The sequence below is a fragment of the Brachionichthys hirsutus genome, chromosome 2 (assembly GCF_040956055.1).
Source record: "Brachionichthys hirsutus isolate HB-005 chromosome 2, CSIRO-AGI_Bhir_v1, whole genome shotgun sequence".
NCBI lineage: Eukaryota > Metazoa > Chordata > Actinopteri > Lophiiformes > Brachionichthyidae > Brachionichthys > Brachionichthys hirsutus.
Window position 1 is genome coordinate 14,550,769 of NC_090898.1, and position 14,952 is coordinate 14,565,720.

Here is a 14,952-nt window from a genome sequence, read left to right on the forward strand (position 1 = left end):
GGAAGCTTCTCCTCCTCTCTGTTCTGCAGACGCACGTCAGCTCAAAGCAGGAAACGGCCAAGCGCACTTCTCTAACGCACACTCTTCTTCCTCCTCTCAGAGCCAGTGCACGAATGGGTGTAATCTTTCCATTTCCGAGGAGAGACGGTGCAGTTGCCCCCCCCCCCCCCCCTGCTGTGAGTAAGAACACCAACCTTCACTTTTAAATGTAAGAAAACAGCCTTAAAGTTTCAGTACAAATGAAGGAGATTTTATTTGACAAGACGACATTCAAGTTAATTTACATCGCACATCTTTTCAAGAAAAAGAAAAAAAGACTTTCGTTTTAACTTAAAACCAGTTTCTGGGGCTGCAGAATACGCAGCATTTCCAGAATTGGATCTTTTTTTTAAACTTTTTTTTAATATATATATATATACAATGTTTGATTGGCCTTTGCAGAATGTGGCAAAAATAAGTTCTTGTCTTACACGCTGTTTTAATGGGACATCCGTCTGTCTGTCTGTCTGCGGCTCACGTGTCTGGTTGGTCGTAATAAATAGCAGCAGAAAACCACAAATTGCGCCGTCTTTGTTTGAGGGTTGAAGCTGATGCATTAACGGGATAATTGTTTTTTTTATGATGATAACGGCATACTCCTGGAGAAGCAAGTAATTACCTTTACGAGTGTCAAGTGAAAATCTGAGAGGGTCGTGAGGCTGATTAAAGAATGCTGGTAGTGACTGAGCAGTTCCACGGAACTGTACTCATCCACACTCTAAAACGGGATTTCCATCTGACTCGCTCCGTTTACATTTATCGTTCTGCTTTCTTGCGCTTCTAGACATGCCTCCAAATGGCATTCTTTGGGACGAGGTAGGCTTTATTCAGTCTGCCTCCGTGTTCTCTCCTCCACTGCAGGGCCTTCGTCTGCATCATCACATGCCGAGACGCTTTCGTTTTTTGATGCAGGTGAAGGTTCTTCACATATCCTTCATTTTCTGCAGCCAAATTCTTACTCTTTGGCTTTGGCTGAGGGGCTAATTTATTGATAGGGGGGGGGGGCTTGGGTTGGAATTCTTCTTGCATTATCTCGGTCGGTCCGTCGTGGCGGTTAGTGTCCGCCCCGACTCCCGGGCTCCCCGGACACCCAATCGATGATGATGAACGACAAACTCATGACCATGAAGATGAATCCCAGTGCGGCAAAGCATGCGGCCTGCAGGGGCGGAAGGAAATGACGCCTGCATCAATTATACCTTAAGAACACATCATTTAAAAGACCAAGACGAATTCGTAGCAACGTGGATAGTTGAGGTTTTACAGTACCTGAATCTTGGGTCTGGACAGAAAAGGCTCCTGCTCCACAGGAACAATCCGAACGTAGAAGGTTCCCGGCAGGATGAAGATGAGGGTGGGGGCGGATGTGGCTCCTGAGGAGGAAGGAGGAGAGCAAAGAGCAAGTAATTATCACCGATAGCGAACTGTGAGAACGGCCGTGAAGTCCAGGTGAGGTGGCCAAACCTACCAATGAGGCCAAAGATGTCACGGATGGTGGGCACAAAGATGACGAGCAGGTTGACCAGGAAAACGAGACAAAAGGCAATAATGATGTGTGTGAGCCAGCGGAAAGGCTTTTCAGGGAACAAGATCTGAAGCACGGCTCTGCGGATCTGCAAAAAAGGAAAAGGCGACGACATTTCAGACCACAGATAAGGAAATATTTCAACGTTACTCTTCGTGAGGATTCTCACACGTCCAGGTCACGCCGATCCTAACAGGTTCAACGGTAAACAACTGGACTCCTTCTTGACTTTATAAGTTTAAGTTTCAAATACATAAAAAAAAAAAAAAAAGGCTGCCCCTTATTTAACCACAAGTACATGATTGAAAGAATATCATCGAAGTAATTAGATGTTACCCACAAATGAATGAGCAGGACAGAAAATTCTTGAAAACATTTATAAGCATTGGTCAAAATAACGTGAGCGGAAAGAACACACAGCCTGAAAAGGTGTCCTTAAAATAATTTTTATTATTTGTATATAATCTGGATTATTGTTATCACGATCTAAGAAAAAATAGCTGGAATAGGTAAAAAACAACATCAGGATACTAAATGAAAACTATAATGATCGAGTGTTTTACTTATTTAATTTACACAACATAACGTCTCTGCAATGACGCATGTCAACTCAAAATGCAACAATTATCTCTGTGGAAAAACAATACAAATGTATATCCTGCTTTCAAAACAGCTTGGTGTCGTCATTTGACCTTAACAATGATAATTATTAACTATTATAAACATTTAAAACAGGTTGGAGTCATCATTAGAGTCAACATATTCTCGTTAAACTCGTGCGATGGGGGGGGTTCTTACCGGAAATAGAACCACGGGGACCGTCAGGGTGACGGCCACCAGGACAGCCAGACGGACGCAGAGCACCAGGACGTCCAGCGGGTCGACCCGGCTGTAGGTGTGCAGCAGCTCTGATTCCACGGCGCCTGCACCACAGACAGAACCAGTCACCCTTTGACATGCTCCAATTAATTCATGTTAAAATCACGGCATTCATGTCAACATTTAAGACGTACTTACCGAAAAAGGTGAGGTAACCAAAGAGAGCGGTGAGCAGGTACATCACGAACATGGCCAGGATGGAAAGGTTAGCGACATTTTGCATGCGTTTCTTGGTGGGACTGATGTAAAAACAAGCAGAAGAATTCAATTAATTTGAATTGTTTCTCTGTTTGCCAGTAAAAACAAACAAACTAGGGATGTCCCGATCCGATCTTGTGATCGGAAAGCACGAAAGCAGCTTGAAGCTAGTCGCGCGAGTACGTCTGCGGTGTGGAAGTATTCTGAGGTGGATGACAGAAACCTGGCGATGAGGTGCTGTTCGTTTTATTTTAACTATTAAATATTTATTTAATATTTTCCTGTTGCACGAGTCCAAGTCCAAAGTGAAAAAAGTATTTTATTACTTGAATGTTCAAGCTACGCCACAGACGTGCTCTGTTTACGAGTTAAATGGTGAAATAAGATGATTAAAATAAAAAAAATAAGGGTTTTTCACTCGTCTTTATTTTTTTTATGTATTGAAGAAGTATCGGATCCAGACTCGGTATCGGTTCAAAATCAAATGACTCTGGGGTAACAATCAAACCTGATCGGGACGTCCCTAAAAAGAACCGCATTTGGATCCTGGACTTACTTTTTAAGCTCGGTGTAGATGGGCAGCACCTCCGGGTGACAGACGAAGGCAAAGGCCAGAATGGGAATGGTGTATGCCGTCTAAGAGCCAAGCAACGGCAGAGGTCAGTTTGATCCCCACACACATCGCAGCTCAATGCTGGGGGGTGTTGCATCCTCTCCAGACAAAGTGTTTTCATTCTTACCTGAGAGTTGGTCGTGAAGAGCTTCGCCTCGCAGACGTCGTCCGTCACGTTAGCGCGATCTGCAAAAATAGTCGAGTTGTGATATTCGTCCTCCAGTGGACACAAGATGCGGAATTTCTTGTAGATGACCTAGAGACAAAAATCAATTGGTGAGCCCAAAGATAACTATTGAATGGAGGAACTATTGATCTTTAAAGACTGACCGCAATCAGGAAAAACACCATGCAGCAGAGGGAGAAGCTGCTGGTGTAGCCCAGGTAACCTGCGCCCAACGAGAAGACGGTTTCCAGTCAGGGACAGAGTCAGGAAAACTTTAACGTTTCAGTTCAGGATGAGATAGTCAAGAAAGCAGGCTAATGTAGACATGATGAACATTGGAAAGTATGGGAAATAATAAAAAAACCAAACTGACGACAGGATGAGAATCGTACCGAGTTGTTTCATGAGAGCTAGAGGAAAGATGATGCAAAGACTAACAATGATGATCAAGAAGTTTCCATTCAAGTACCACTCTCTAAGAGACAAACAGAAACAAAAACGGATGAATAAATCAGTGCAACACAAGGAATAAAAAGAAGGAACTGCTACACTATTGGTGAACTGAGTATCACTCTGGCGCTCACCCTGTGTTTTCATGTTTGCTCAGGAAGGCTTGAATAACCAGCGGGAGCTCCGACTTGATGATAAAGAGGTAGCTGGACATTGCTGGAAGGAATGATTTTCAGTTAGATCATATCCTTATCAAATGCACAGGGATGCTTTGGAATAGACGTGAAGATCAAGGGAGGGGCTGCTTGAGAATACCTCCGATGTTGTGTATTGTGATGATGCAAGCAGCAAGTATTTTCCCCGCAGGTCCAAAAGCCCGATTCCCAAGCTGCTCGTAAGCTCGGATTCCTGGAGTAACACAAAATGTGGCACGTGTGTGAGTGCGATGAGTTCACGGTCCGGAATCGACTCGCACGTGTTGCTTCTTACCGACGACTCCGGCGCTTCTCAACAGGAGGTGAATTGAATATGCGGACAGGATGGCAATGAAAATCAACAGGATTCTGGAACATACGGAAGAAGAGAGAGATGTGTCGGGAATTTCACGTCAAACTAGGAGCGCAGCCCTCCGGTTAGTTCAATCGGGTGTTATCGGGAGTCATAGCGACTGGGAACGCCGCACCCTTTCAATCTTGCGTGTCTGGATTTTTGTTTGGATGCCACACCTTGAAACATGCTTGATCGTTCTTTTCTTTTTTTTTGAGTCTGAATAAATAAAATTATTATGATTAATAATACAAAAATTATAATAATAATAATAGGGCAGCATGGTGGTGTAGTGGTTAGCGCTGTCACCCCACAGCAGGAAGGAACTGGGTTCGAATCCTATCTGTGTGGAGTTTGTGTTCTTCCCGTGTCCCCGTGGGTCTCATCCGGTTCCCTCCCACCTTCAAAAACATGCAGTTTAGGTGAATTGTTTTTTCTAAATTGTCTGTAGTGTGTGTGTGACTGGGTTGTGTGTGTCTCTATGCCCCCCCCCCCCCCCCCCCCCCCCCCCCCCCCGCGATCCGGGCTAAAAGTATGGATAGTAATATAATAAATTTTATGGGGGGGGGGTTCACAATCCCAATGCACAAAGAGAGAAATGCAAAGAAATTAGAATGTCAAATTTCTCATGTGTCTGTATTTTGTTTTGCATCTACACAACTGAGTGTAGATGCACCTCCCCCCCCCCCCCCCCCCCCCCCCAGCGACAAAGCACAAGACAGATGGAGGCGTGTCTTAGCTCTGATCACCGCGGCCTATTTTTAAACACTCAATCTGATTTAGAGAAGCTGTAGCGTGCATGAGCTCTAATGTGCAGATGACAGGTCAGGCTTCGTGTTACACAAACTGCAGCCACAGTTATTACAGGTAGAACAACAGGAACACACGAGGACACGAACGCTGCCCCCCCCCCCCCCCCCCCCCGCGTTGACAGCACACATACCTGTCCAAACAGTCAGACGATACACACAAGTCCTCTTGGCGCTACTTTTCTAGCCCTATAAGGACTCTCTTCTAATGGCTGCATCCAATCTGTGTGCCCCAATGCTAACGCTATTTAAGTTCTGATTTGTAATATAAGCCTTCAACCAAACATCTAGCGCGCACATCAAAACAAGGATTGGATATTAATTATAAGTAGAGCACTTTTCCACCACAGCACAACGGAAAGACAAGCAGCAAACAATTGCACAACACTGTAAAAGGTGTAGACAAAGCATCTTTCACGCTGTCGGACAAAAATCAGCAGGTTTTTAAGGCACGGATTCGGCATCTCATGCAAGCGAGGACCAACCGAAATAACTCCAGTAAGCAAAAAGCTCCACAACGCATAAACACACACATGCACACACACACACACACACACACACACATGGCAAGCTCCCCCATTCTATTCTTGAATATCAGGGGGGGGATTTATATTCCACTTTCCCCAAATAGAACATGAATTAAAAAAAAAAAGCTGACGTGGACAGCTTGAATAACACGTGCACAAACACGCGCTGACAAATGCGGGCAGATGCAAAGTGAAATCAAACTACGGGACCGAGTTCGGGTCCCATACTCACATAAAAAGGATGATTCCGGTGTTGGACATAGCGAAGGCCAATCCCAGAATTCCGCTTCCCATTATGGCGTTGCTGAGGTTAAAGGCGGACATGGAAAATGACGTCTTTCCCTCAAACTGCAGCAAGGAGACGGCGGCGGACGTTATACAGCATGAATCACTGCCACAGTGTTTACCGCAACAAATCATCACGTTCTGTAGTCTCCAGCCAAACGACTCACATCTGTGAAGCGACTTTCTTTCTTGACGCCGGTCGTACTTGGGAGAAACTCCTCGTGTTCTGTCATGGTTTCCACCCCATCAAATCTAGATGGGGGGTTGGGGGGGGAGAAGCAAAACAGTCCACAGTGTCCTTAAACCAAACCATTTTAAAACTGGCCTGCAGCGGGAGCTCCTGTGAGTCCTACCCGTCATCCCTGCTGTGTCCGTTCATCTTCTGGAGCTCCATCCTGGTTGGGATTTCAAACCTGCTGCACTGAAAGGACTCTCTCCAAACTTGTTACCACCTGACTGGAAGCAAACACAGAACGACTTCATAATCTTCTTATGTACTGATGCGTGGAAAACATTTCCCGCCAGGTGGCATTATTTATACATTGCATAAAAAAAAAACTACATTCCAACAAAGCTAATCCTCGGATCTTGCTCACTGTACATTTTGGAGCGGAACACTGAGCTTTTAACAGTTGAATCTTGGATTCATAGTCCGTCACTTCACCTTAAACAATCTCCCAAGAAGCTGAAGGAGAATTTGGATAAATTGACTCTGATCGGCAGGACAGTAAACGCAGCAACGTCGGCCTAATAGAAAACCAATTCTGTAAAACGCCTTCAGCATGTCAATGCAACCCTTCCAGTTATTTGCAATTGAGCTGGATGAAACTTTCAATATGACGACACAAGCATTGTTATGTGTCCTTTTTTTTGTTTTTTGTACATAGATTTTATTGAATTTTTGTTACAGAACATAAACAATAACAAGCACTCTGTAATGTGTCTTAAAAAGGTATATATTTATATTTAAAGCATCAAGACGCCCAAAACTGCAATTTTTCCCAGGCAAAGAAAATAAGAATTTTAGCATTTTCTTTCTGGCCAGTGCAAAAACACACAAATCTGACACCATTTTGCTTCGGAATTCTGTTCCCTTCTTCAGTTGTGGCGGAAGAAACTGTTAAGACACTACAAATGCCCGGTATTCCGGCCTAAAGGAAGACTTTTCCTTGAAATATAAGTTAATTTATAGCTGGTGTCATTCGAAGGTTTTTAAAGATCCTATTTAGTCTTTTAGTCTGTGGGGTCACACAAAACTGGAATGGATCGACTCCGGGAACGGACGTAGAGGTCATGGGAGTATTTTCACATCTGCCCAGAGAAAACACACTCGCACCACATTGTGCAATTCCTTAAGTGTTTAAAAAAAAAAAACCTGGAATTTGTCGTGTTCCTACGCGGAATGCTGGAAAGGCCTGTTGATGCACAGTGACCCATGCAGAAAGGAGGCTGCAGTGGGCGAGACAAAGGGTTCCTATGTAGACGGTGCTGTTAAGTCTAAATAAAGAGTGGCTTTTCCCCCTGAATGCTGGCTTCAGGTTCAGTCTGACTGGTGTTACTCCCTTTAGCTACAAACTCAATGACTGTCCTGTTCAAAATGTTTTTATCATTTAAATCGAACAAAACTAGCCAGTTTTTTGGGGCTGGTTCTCACTCGTACTTTATAAAAAGGCTGATCTTAGAAGAGGGAAATACTTGACGACGCTTTCAGGTGGAAGCGGTGAAGGAACAAGCCAAACCTGGTTAGCAAGGAACACGTTCCACGTTTCTTTGCCAACAGAAGCAGCAAAAGAGTGGAAAAAAGTAATAAAGGACAAAATAGCGCTTCTATAATTTACGTATCATTGTGTTTATGACCATCTTTCAACAACCTCCTTGTGTCCTTTAAAAAAAAAAGAGTCCAGTAGTCAAGAAAAGTCCATTTAAAATGATACTTAATGATCGATACAAAATAATCCGGTCAAACAAATAATACATTTGAATTTAAAGAGCTATTTTTGTAGCCTTACTCTGCACCACATGGCTTTTTGTCTGACGCAAGACCAACTCACTATTGACAGTTAGCCCTTCCCTTCTCTTCCTCATCTAAAACACAAGGACACACACATGCTCACACACACACACACTTTACAACTTACCCTGGTTGTCAAGAAAAAAAGTGAAGTTTTCTGAATATTGAAAGAAACAAATCCTGGTGCAAGTTCACCTAATTTTCTCTTTCAATGTTTATATGTCGGGTTTTTTACCCCCCCCACCACCCTAAGGAGTCCTTCCAGAGCTCCTCGGTAGTGTGTGAGAGAGAGAGAGAGAGTGTGAGAGAGATTAGAGGATGGGAGGGAGAAAGAGAGAAATGGGAACACCCATGTTTAACCATTTGTTGTGAGGCAACAGGTAGCATCACAGCTGTAAAAGGAAAAACCCATGAAGTGCTCACCCGGTGTCAACGCAGAAACAACACCTAAACAATGTCTAAACAACACTAAAACAACACTAAAACAACACCTAAACAACGCCTAAACAATGTCTAAACAACACTAAAACAACACTAAAACAACACCTAAACAACACCTAAACAATGTCTAAACAACACTAAAACAACACTAAAACAACAACACTAAAACAACAACCTAAACAACGCTAAAACAACAACACCTAAACAACACTAAAACAACAACCTAAACAACACCTAATCAACGTGTGGTGTCAACACCTAAACACCTATACACATACACAACACCTAAACAATGCCTACACAACGTGTGGCGTTAAAGGCCTGCCTATAGATTACACAAATGGGTCATCACAGGAAGCTACTCTATCAACAGGTGTTCATGCTTGAGTTTAATTACCGTGTTATTACAAACTAGTTCATTAGGTGGACACCCACAGCACTGGGGGGTTCGTTAGGCGGACACCCACAGCACTGGGGGGGTCGTTAGGCAGACACCCACAGCACTGGGGGGGGTCGTTAGGCAGACACCCACAGCACTGGGGGGGTCGTTAGGCAGACACCCACAGCACTGGGGGGGTCGTTAGGCAGACACCCACAGCACTGGTGACGGTAAGTAGCTTAGGAGATAAGTGCTTCTTTAAAGCCGCTCACACGTAACGGTGCTTAAGAGCGGAAACATGATGCACGTCTGCAGGTTATCGTGCGCTTGGAGGAATGAACATTGGGCAGTGAAAAAATATTTCAGTCAACTGATAGACAAGCGTAAGAGATACAACCATTACACACCCAAGAAAACACCCACATGTCCTTTATCTCACCGGCGCACAAAGCCCTTCTGTCTGATCGTAAAGGCTGGAGGCACACGTGGAAGATTATTTTACCTCCTAAATGTTTCATTTAACACACTTCTTGAGCCTTAGAAAATGTTCCATCCAGTTCACGGTGAGAGATTTTGGTCTCGCTCAAACGATTTAAGACGATTTCTGTCCACACCGTGCAGCATTGTGGAGTCAAGGCGAGCTCCCATTTCAGTGAGTCGTTTAAAATCCTTACGCCTTTCGTGCTTCTGGACGCTGCCCAACATGTCACGGAGCTGAAAGAGTAAAAGTCAGGCCACAAATACATCCTGAGCTGCTAAAGTCAAACCGGCTTTGAAAAGCACAGAGTGTATCGACTCACTCGTCGTTACCAGAATAGAACATCTGGCCATTTTCTCAGGTCTCCCGCCACGTGTGGGAAAGTGTGTCGTGGGCCTGAGAGCTGAAGAAAGCTGGCTTTGTGTTGGCCCCCTGAGGCTCTTCTGGCACTCACCTCTCAAGTTACAGTCAAACAAACGGATGTCTCCAGTCTAGGCAGAAGAAACGGGGCAACGGTTAGTCGCTGCTGGCTGCTCCACTCCAACAATTTGCCTCCAACTGCAAATGGAGAGAGAAAAATGGGAGAAGGGAGGTTAGGAAACATCCTGCCATGTCATAAACCAAGCCCCTCCCTGTTCCTGCAGACTGATCGGGCCACACTTACTGCTCTGTTACTCTGGGAAATTCAACTGTGCACTTTTGGACAATGTCAGATTTGATTCTGTGTTGTTTTTTTTGGCCACCTCCAGGATTAATTTTGGGGGTGAAGCAAAATGAGGCCTAGCGCTGGGAGATGCACACTTAATTCTGATTACAATACTCTTAACTTTAAGGTGAATCATAGCTCGGATGTGAAGCTGGTGGTGCCAATAATAAAACGTGTTGCTGTGGAGATCATCTTTATATTTAATCTCCTTCAAGTTTGTGACACAAACTCGCCAACCATCGCCATCTAGTGGCGGCCAAATAAATATTTATATATGTCACCCTCGCAAAAAATGGAGGTTTTGATCATCATAATCCATAAGGTGTGAGGAAAAGACTTTTAAAATGTCACTTTCATACAGTGAATAAAGTGACTGCTTTTGAAGTATGCGTATTAATTATTTCCTCCGTAAAATGTAGAAAGGGAAAATGCATAACTCTAAATGGTGCGAAGCAGATTCGGTCAAATTGTCAATAATAATGCTTTAACAAATTCATTCTAACGTCCAGAGACGTGTGTGAAATATATTATCCTCCGTCACACATGCAGACCCACAAGTTATTTAAATAGGGCAGCACGGTGACGCAGTGGGTAGTGGTGGATCTTCCATGACGAGCCCACGTCTGAATTATAACTATGAAAATAAAATATTAAAAAAACTCTAAATAGCCAAAGACACGACAAACAGTGTTTATTTTTACAAACATTTGCAGAAAAATATTGGATGGTTGACGGACAGACGGACGACTGGAGCAACCCGATAGTTTCTTCAACCCCTTCCCACTTTGTTCATGGTTGGGGTAAAAACAAAGACACGAGAGTCTCAGATTTGAAAATAAATACTAATTGTCTTCTAATTTCAGTTCAGACAAATTACACAAAGTAATAAAAAAGAAATTATTTATTATTTATCTAGAGTCAACAATAAAAATTGGAAACAATTAGACACGTTTTTACATTACATTACAGTAGTTTGTCGAATGAGTCAGCAAAAACTTGTGGCCCAAATACTTAAACTCGCTTCTCTTTATCAACCCATGCAAAGAAATTACAACGAGCGTCAGGGTTGGACGCTCGTCCCTGAGGACGAGCGCAAACAAAGAACTGTCTGCCCATGTTTGGGCCCTCCTTTTTCACGGTACGGCGCACACAGGGCTCCCCGTGGACCTTGCAGGCGGGCGGCGGAGGTGGCCCACGGAGCACCGACTTCCAAAACGACGCGCCCCTCTCGGTAGACGAACGCTCCACAGAGAGACGTGAGGTCAGACGCTCGGTGTTCATCTGTTCTGCCGTTCCGCCTGTGGTGCCGCTGGTGCACAGCTGCGCTGAGCCGTCACAGACGCTGCTTGAGGTAGAGGAGACGCCTTTCCGGGAGCTCAATAATGAAGTGTCGTCATCGAGGCCAAGTGTTTCTTCACATTGTCCAACATCTGCTTCAGTAGTGGGAATAACATTTGTGGCTTTGGGTTTGAAAAAGGAAAGGAGGCTGCCCTGTGGCTTTGCAGAATCCTTTACCGTCTTTGTCTTTTTCCCTTTCGGCACCACAGAGCCCGATGCTGGGAGTCGTTTTTTACCCGAGATGCTTCCGGCTCTGGCCGGGTTTAAATTCTCCATCCTTTCCTCCTCTTCTTGAGAACCAGGAATTGCACTGCTCTGTTCCGGCTTACTTGATTTTTGTTCCACCTTAACGAGGAAACGAGAGAGTTTCTGCTGCTTGCCAGCAAACTCTGGTAGGTAGCGGGTACAGAGGAAAGGAGGCTTGGAGCTGGGGAGGACAGAGCAGCTCAACTGACCCCACACGGGACAGTGGTCTGACCCCCCCACCTCTGGCATGATATCTGCCGCTGTAAGCTGCTCTTCGTGGACGAGCTGGCAATCTGCGAAAATATAGTCGATGCGAGTGCCGTAGTTGGTCTGCCGGGCTCCAGTGAGCGTGGACCAGCATGTGAAAGCATTGGCACGACTTGGGTGGAAATAGCGGAAGGCATCCACAAATTTCCCAGTGTGGCTGGGAACCATTTCATCAGATTCTTTATCAGTTTCTTCCTCGTTCGTTTCCTCTTCCTGCCCGACACCGAGCAAAAATCCATTAAGCCACTTCCTCCCGGGGTTTTCATCAAAATCATCCTGAGTATTGAAGAAAAGAAAAATATATTTTCCGTATACATTTAGCAGAAACAAACACATAATAAAAAATGTCATATTACATTATAATGTTCTTTCATATTAAGCATACAGGATATAATTTGCTTTTACGGCTTTAAATGTCCTGCTGAGCAGTTTCGTTTGAAACATTTGTACAGAGCCAGGCCAACATTTTTATATTCATATAAATATGTGTATAAGCAGTATCTGTATCGTAAGCCATGTAAGATACAAGAGTGGTATTCACATTATTATTTAACTTCAAAGGAGACATTACATGAACCCATCCAGAAACACATTCATAACCCTATTCTAACCTTTTACTTACAGGATCGCTGGGGTCACAGTGGTCTAATGGCCGGTGAGATGTGTTTATATCTCCTAAAACAATCACGCGACTGAAAAATACAAATAAAAAGAATCACGTTTGTGAGTTTGAATTGTAGTAACCACTTATTTGGTTATGAACTAAAAAAAAAAGTCTTTCTTTTTGTGAGTTTATGTACCAGTATGCTGTGTGTTTCTTTTTAAAAGTCAGAATAAAATCAATTATTATTATTATAAAATAATATCTCATGATAAATCATCTAAAATGACAAAACAGACCAAAGCAAAATATACAACAGCCTCAACTGGTTTAAATGAATAAGGTTGTGTTCAAAGCAGGATACGGCTGATTGTAACTATCTGGAAACTTCTCAACTCGCCTCCCATCTTTCAGTATCGCTTCGGCCCGACACTGAAGCAACCTGTAAAACTGCAGCTTGAACTGCTTTCGCTCTGGCTTGTCAGGGTCAGCACGTGGGCAGTACACATTGATCACAGTAAGAGTTTTCTGTTTGTCCTGACACCTGGGGGGGGGGGGGGGGGGGGGGCACAGACATTTCCAGTTTAGAGCAAGATGACATGTTATATAAATTAAGAAGACAAACGCATCGGGATCTTCTACTCACACGATTCGGTGCTGCGTAATAAAGGCCCGTCCTTCGTTGTCCAACACCTGAAGCTCCTTTGCACAGAACTCAGCCTGGTCACCGTAACAACCGATCGCTCCTTCATGATTGGTCAGCAGTCCGGAGAGACCCTCCTCAGCAGCAAACGGAGTGGCGCTGTCTTTACAGTAAGTGGCAACTCCTGTGTACGTCAGGAATGGGAGACGGGCAGTAATATGAGGTGTCAATTCAGTAAAGTTTACTTTAGAAGTTTCTGCCTTCTTGTTTGGATGAAGTAAATGTAATTGCCAAGAGACCTGCAGGGATAAAACAGTGACGACATGATTTATCAACACAAAATGAGGTCAGATAAATCATAGGAAAACTAAAAACAAAACTGCTAACACACAAGATTGGAGAGGAAGAAAAAGAAAACACTCAAACTTTAAACCACGGAAGCCTAAAAGGGACATAAAACTGTAATGGACCTGAATATCCGCTGCGACCCCGACTGTAGCTGAAATAGGAGTTGTACCCGTCCACGATTGCGGTTCTTTCTTCAAGTAAATCTCCTGTGGGGGGGAATTTAGCTTTTAGTATATTTTTATTTGGTATTTTGATCGTTACTTTACAGCCCCGCGTTGTCCAAACGCCAAAGCTAACCACTTACTTGTCACTTTTGTCTCCTGAACACAGATAATATCTGCGTCCAGTGAATCAAGAATCTCTTTAATGCCGCCTCGGAAAGTTCTTATGCCATTTATGTTCCAGGTAACGATCTTCATTGTATAAATCGATCGTTATTTACCCGCGTCAGTGTCCAGAGACAGTCAAATAGCAGTAGCACACCCGGAAGTCATTTTGTTTAACCCGGAAGTAAAAGGGCGAGACGGGGAAAAGGGCTTTATTTCTCGACGGATCTGGTTTTTATTTCTCCCATATTCGTTTGCTATTAACCAGACATGTTTAATTATGTTATCATAACTCAGTTGACAGAATTGAATACCAACAAAGTCACATAAAACGGGTCGCATTGCGCCGTTGGCTAGCTAGAGGGGGGTAATCGTGCGTTCATGCTTTCGGCGCGCTTTTGACACTTGCGCGGCTGCGCCTCCTCCGATTGAAACCGGAGAACCCCGGGGAAGGGAAGAGGCTCCTTTAGTTCACCGGATCGATACCTCGGGCCATTACCGAGACCGGCGGTCGCCCAGAAAGAAGTACACAGATCATTTTAGATAAAGGCAAGCTCCATCTTGAAACAAAAACTGGTAAGTTGCTATGTTGCTTTAGCTAGTTAGCTTGTCCGATGTGCATTTTAGCTAGCCACAAACATACGAAGCTGAGGTCAGGCGGCGGGTAAATGCTTCCACTAGATTACATTTTTTAACTGAAATGGTGTATTTCTGATCTGTGTTGGGGTGAAACGTCTCTCGCCAGTGGATGTTAAATCGTCATAGATTTGGTTTCCTCGTCGGAATATTTCTCTTTTATTCCGGATTAAACGGATGTCGAAATATTGTGGAGATGACCTCGCTCACTTTATCCTTAGTTTAAATGTTACGATGACCTCGTCTGAGGTCTAGAAAGGACAATTTCACCGACATCATAATGTCTCCGGACTGTGGACGGGCTGTGTTTCCATCTTCGGTCAAAGAAGAGGAGGAAGCTGGGTGACCCTCGCCCCGCCCAGTCGATGCGGATGCTCATTTTATTGTTAGTTTTTTGGGGTTATATAATGCTTCAGCCGCCTATTATAGCTGTAAAACTGACCAACAACAGCGTTAGTTATAGGATAATACAGATTAAATTTTTTATGGAGTTGA

At 44.0% G+C, this 14,952-nt stretch overlaps 2 protein-coding genes across 3 annotated transcripts; both read right to left on the bottom strand.

Annotated features, from left to right (window-relative positions):
* Window positions 1-228: 228 nt before the first annotated feature.
* LOC137902441 (sodium-coupled neutral amino acid transporter 3-like) lies at window positions 229-9,829 on the bottom strand. 2 transcript variants are annotated; one of them, XM_068746541.1, is made up of 16 exons: window positions 9,801-9,829; window positions 6,391-6,493; window positions 6,205-6,289; window positions 5,985-6,100; window positions 4,360-4,433; window positions 4,186-4,278; window positions 4,005-4,086; window positions 3,813-3,895; window positions 3,585-3,643; window positions 3,382-3,510; window positions 3,198-3,277; window positions 2,582-2,682; window positions 2,363-2,487; window positions 1,508-1,652; window positions 1,309-1,412; window positions 229-1,198 (listed from the first exon to the last, which is right to left on the bottom strand). In XM_068746541.1, exons 2-16 carry the CDS (start codon window positions 6,429-6,431, stop codon window positions 1,094-1,096), a joined length of 1,422 nt encoding a protein of 473 aa, XP_068602642.1. In that variant the 5' UTR covers window positions 6,432-6,493; window positions 9,801-9,829; the 3' UTR covers window positions 229-1,093. The 2 variants fall into 2 exon arrangements, with proteins under 2 accessions (XP_068602642.1, XP_068602634.1); XM_068746533.1 differs by lacking the exon at window positions 9,801-9,829 and adding an exon at window positions 8,176-8,308.
* A 1,046-nt stretch (window positions 9,830-10,875) lies between these two features.
* apex2 (APEX nuclease (apurinic/apyrimidinic endonuclease) 2) lies at window positions 10,876-13,914 on the bottom strand. The gene is made up of 6 exons (XM_068752307.1): window positions 13,800-13,914; window positions 13,618-13,701; window positions 13,151-13,331; window positions 12,905-13,048; window positions 12,526-12,595; window positions 10,876-12,179 (listed from the first exon to the last, which is right to left on the bottom strand). The coding sequence occupies exons 1-6, from the start codon at window positions 13,912-13,914 to the stop codon at window positions 11,064-11,066; spliced, it is 1,710 nt and encodes a 569-aa protein (XP_068608408.1). The 3' UTR covers window positions 10,876-11,063.
* Window positions 13,915-14,952: the final 1,038 nt, after the last annotated feature.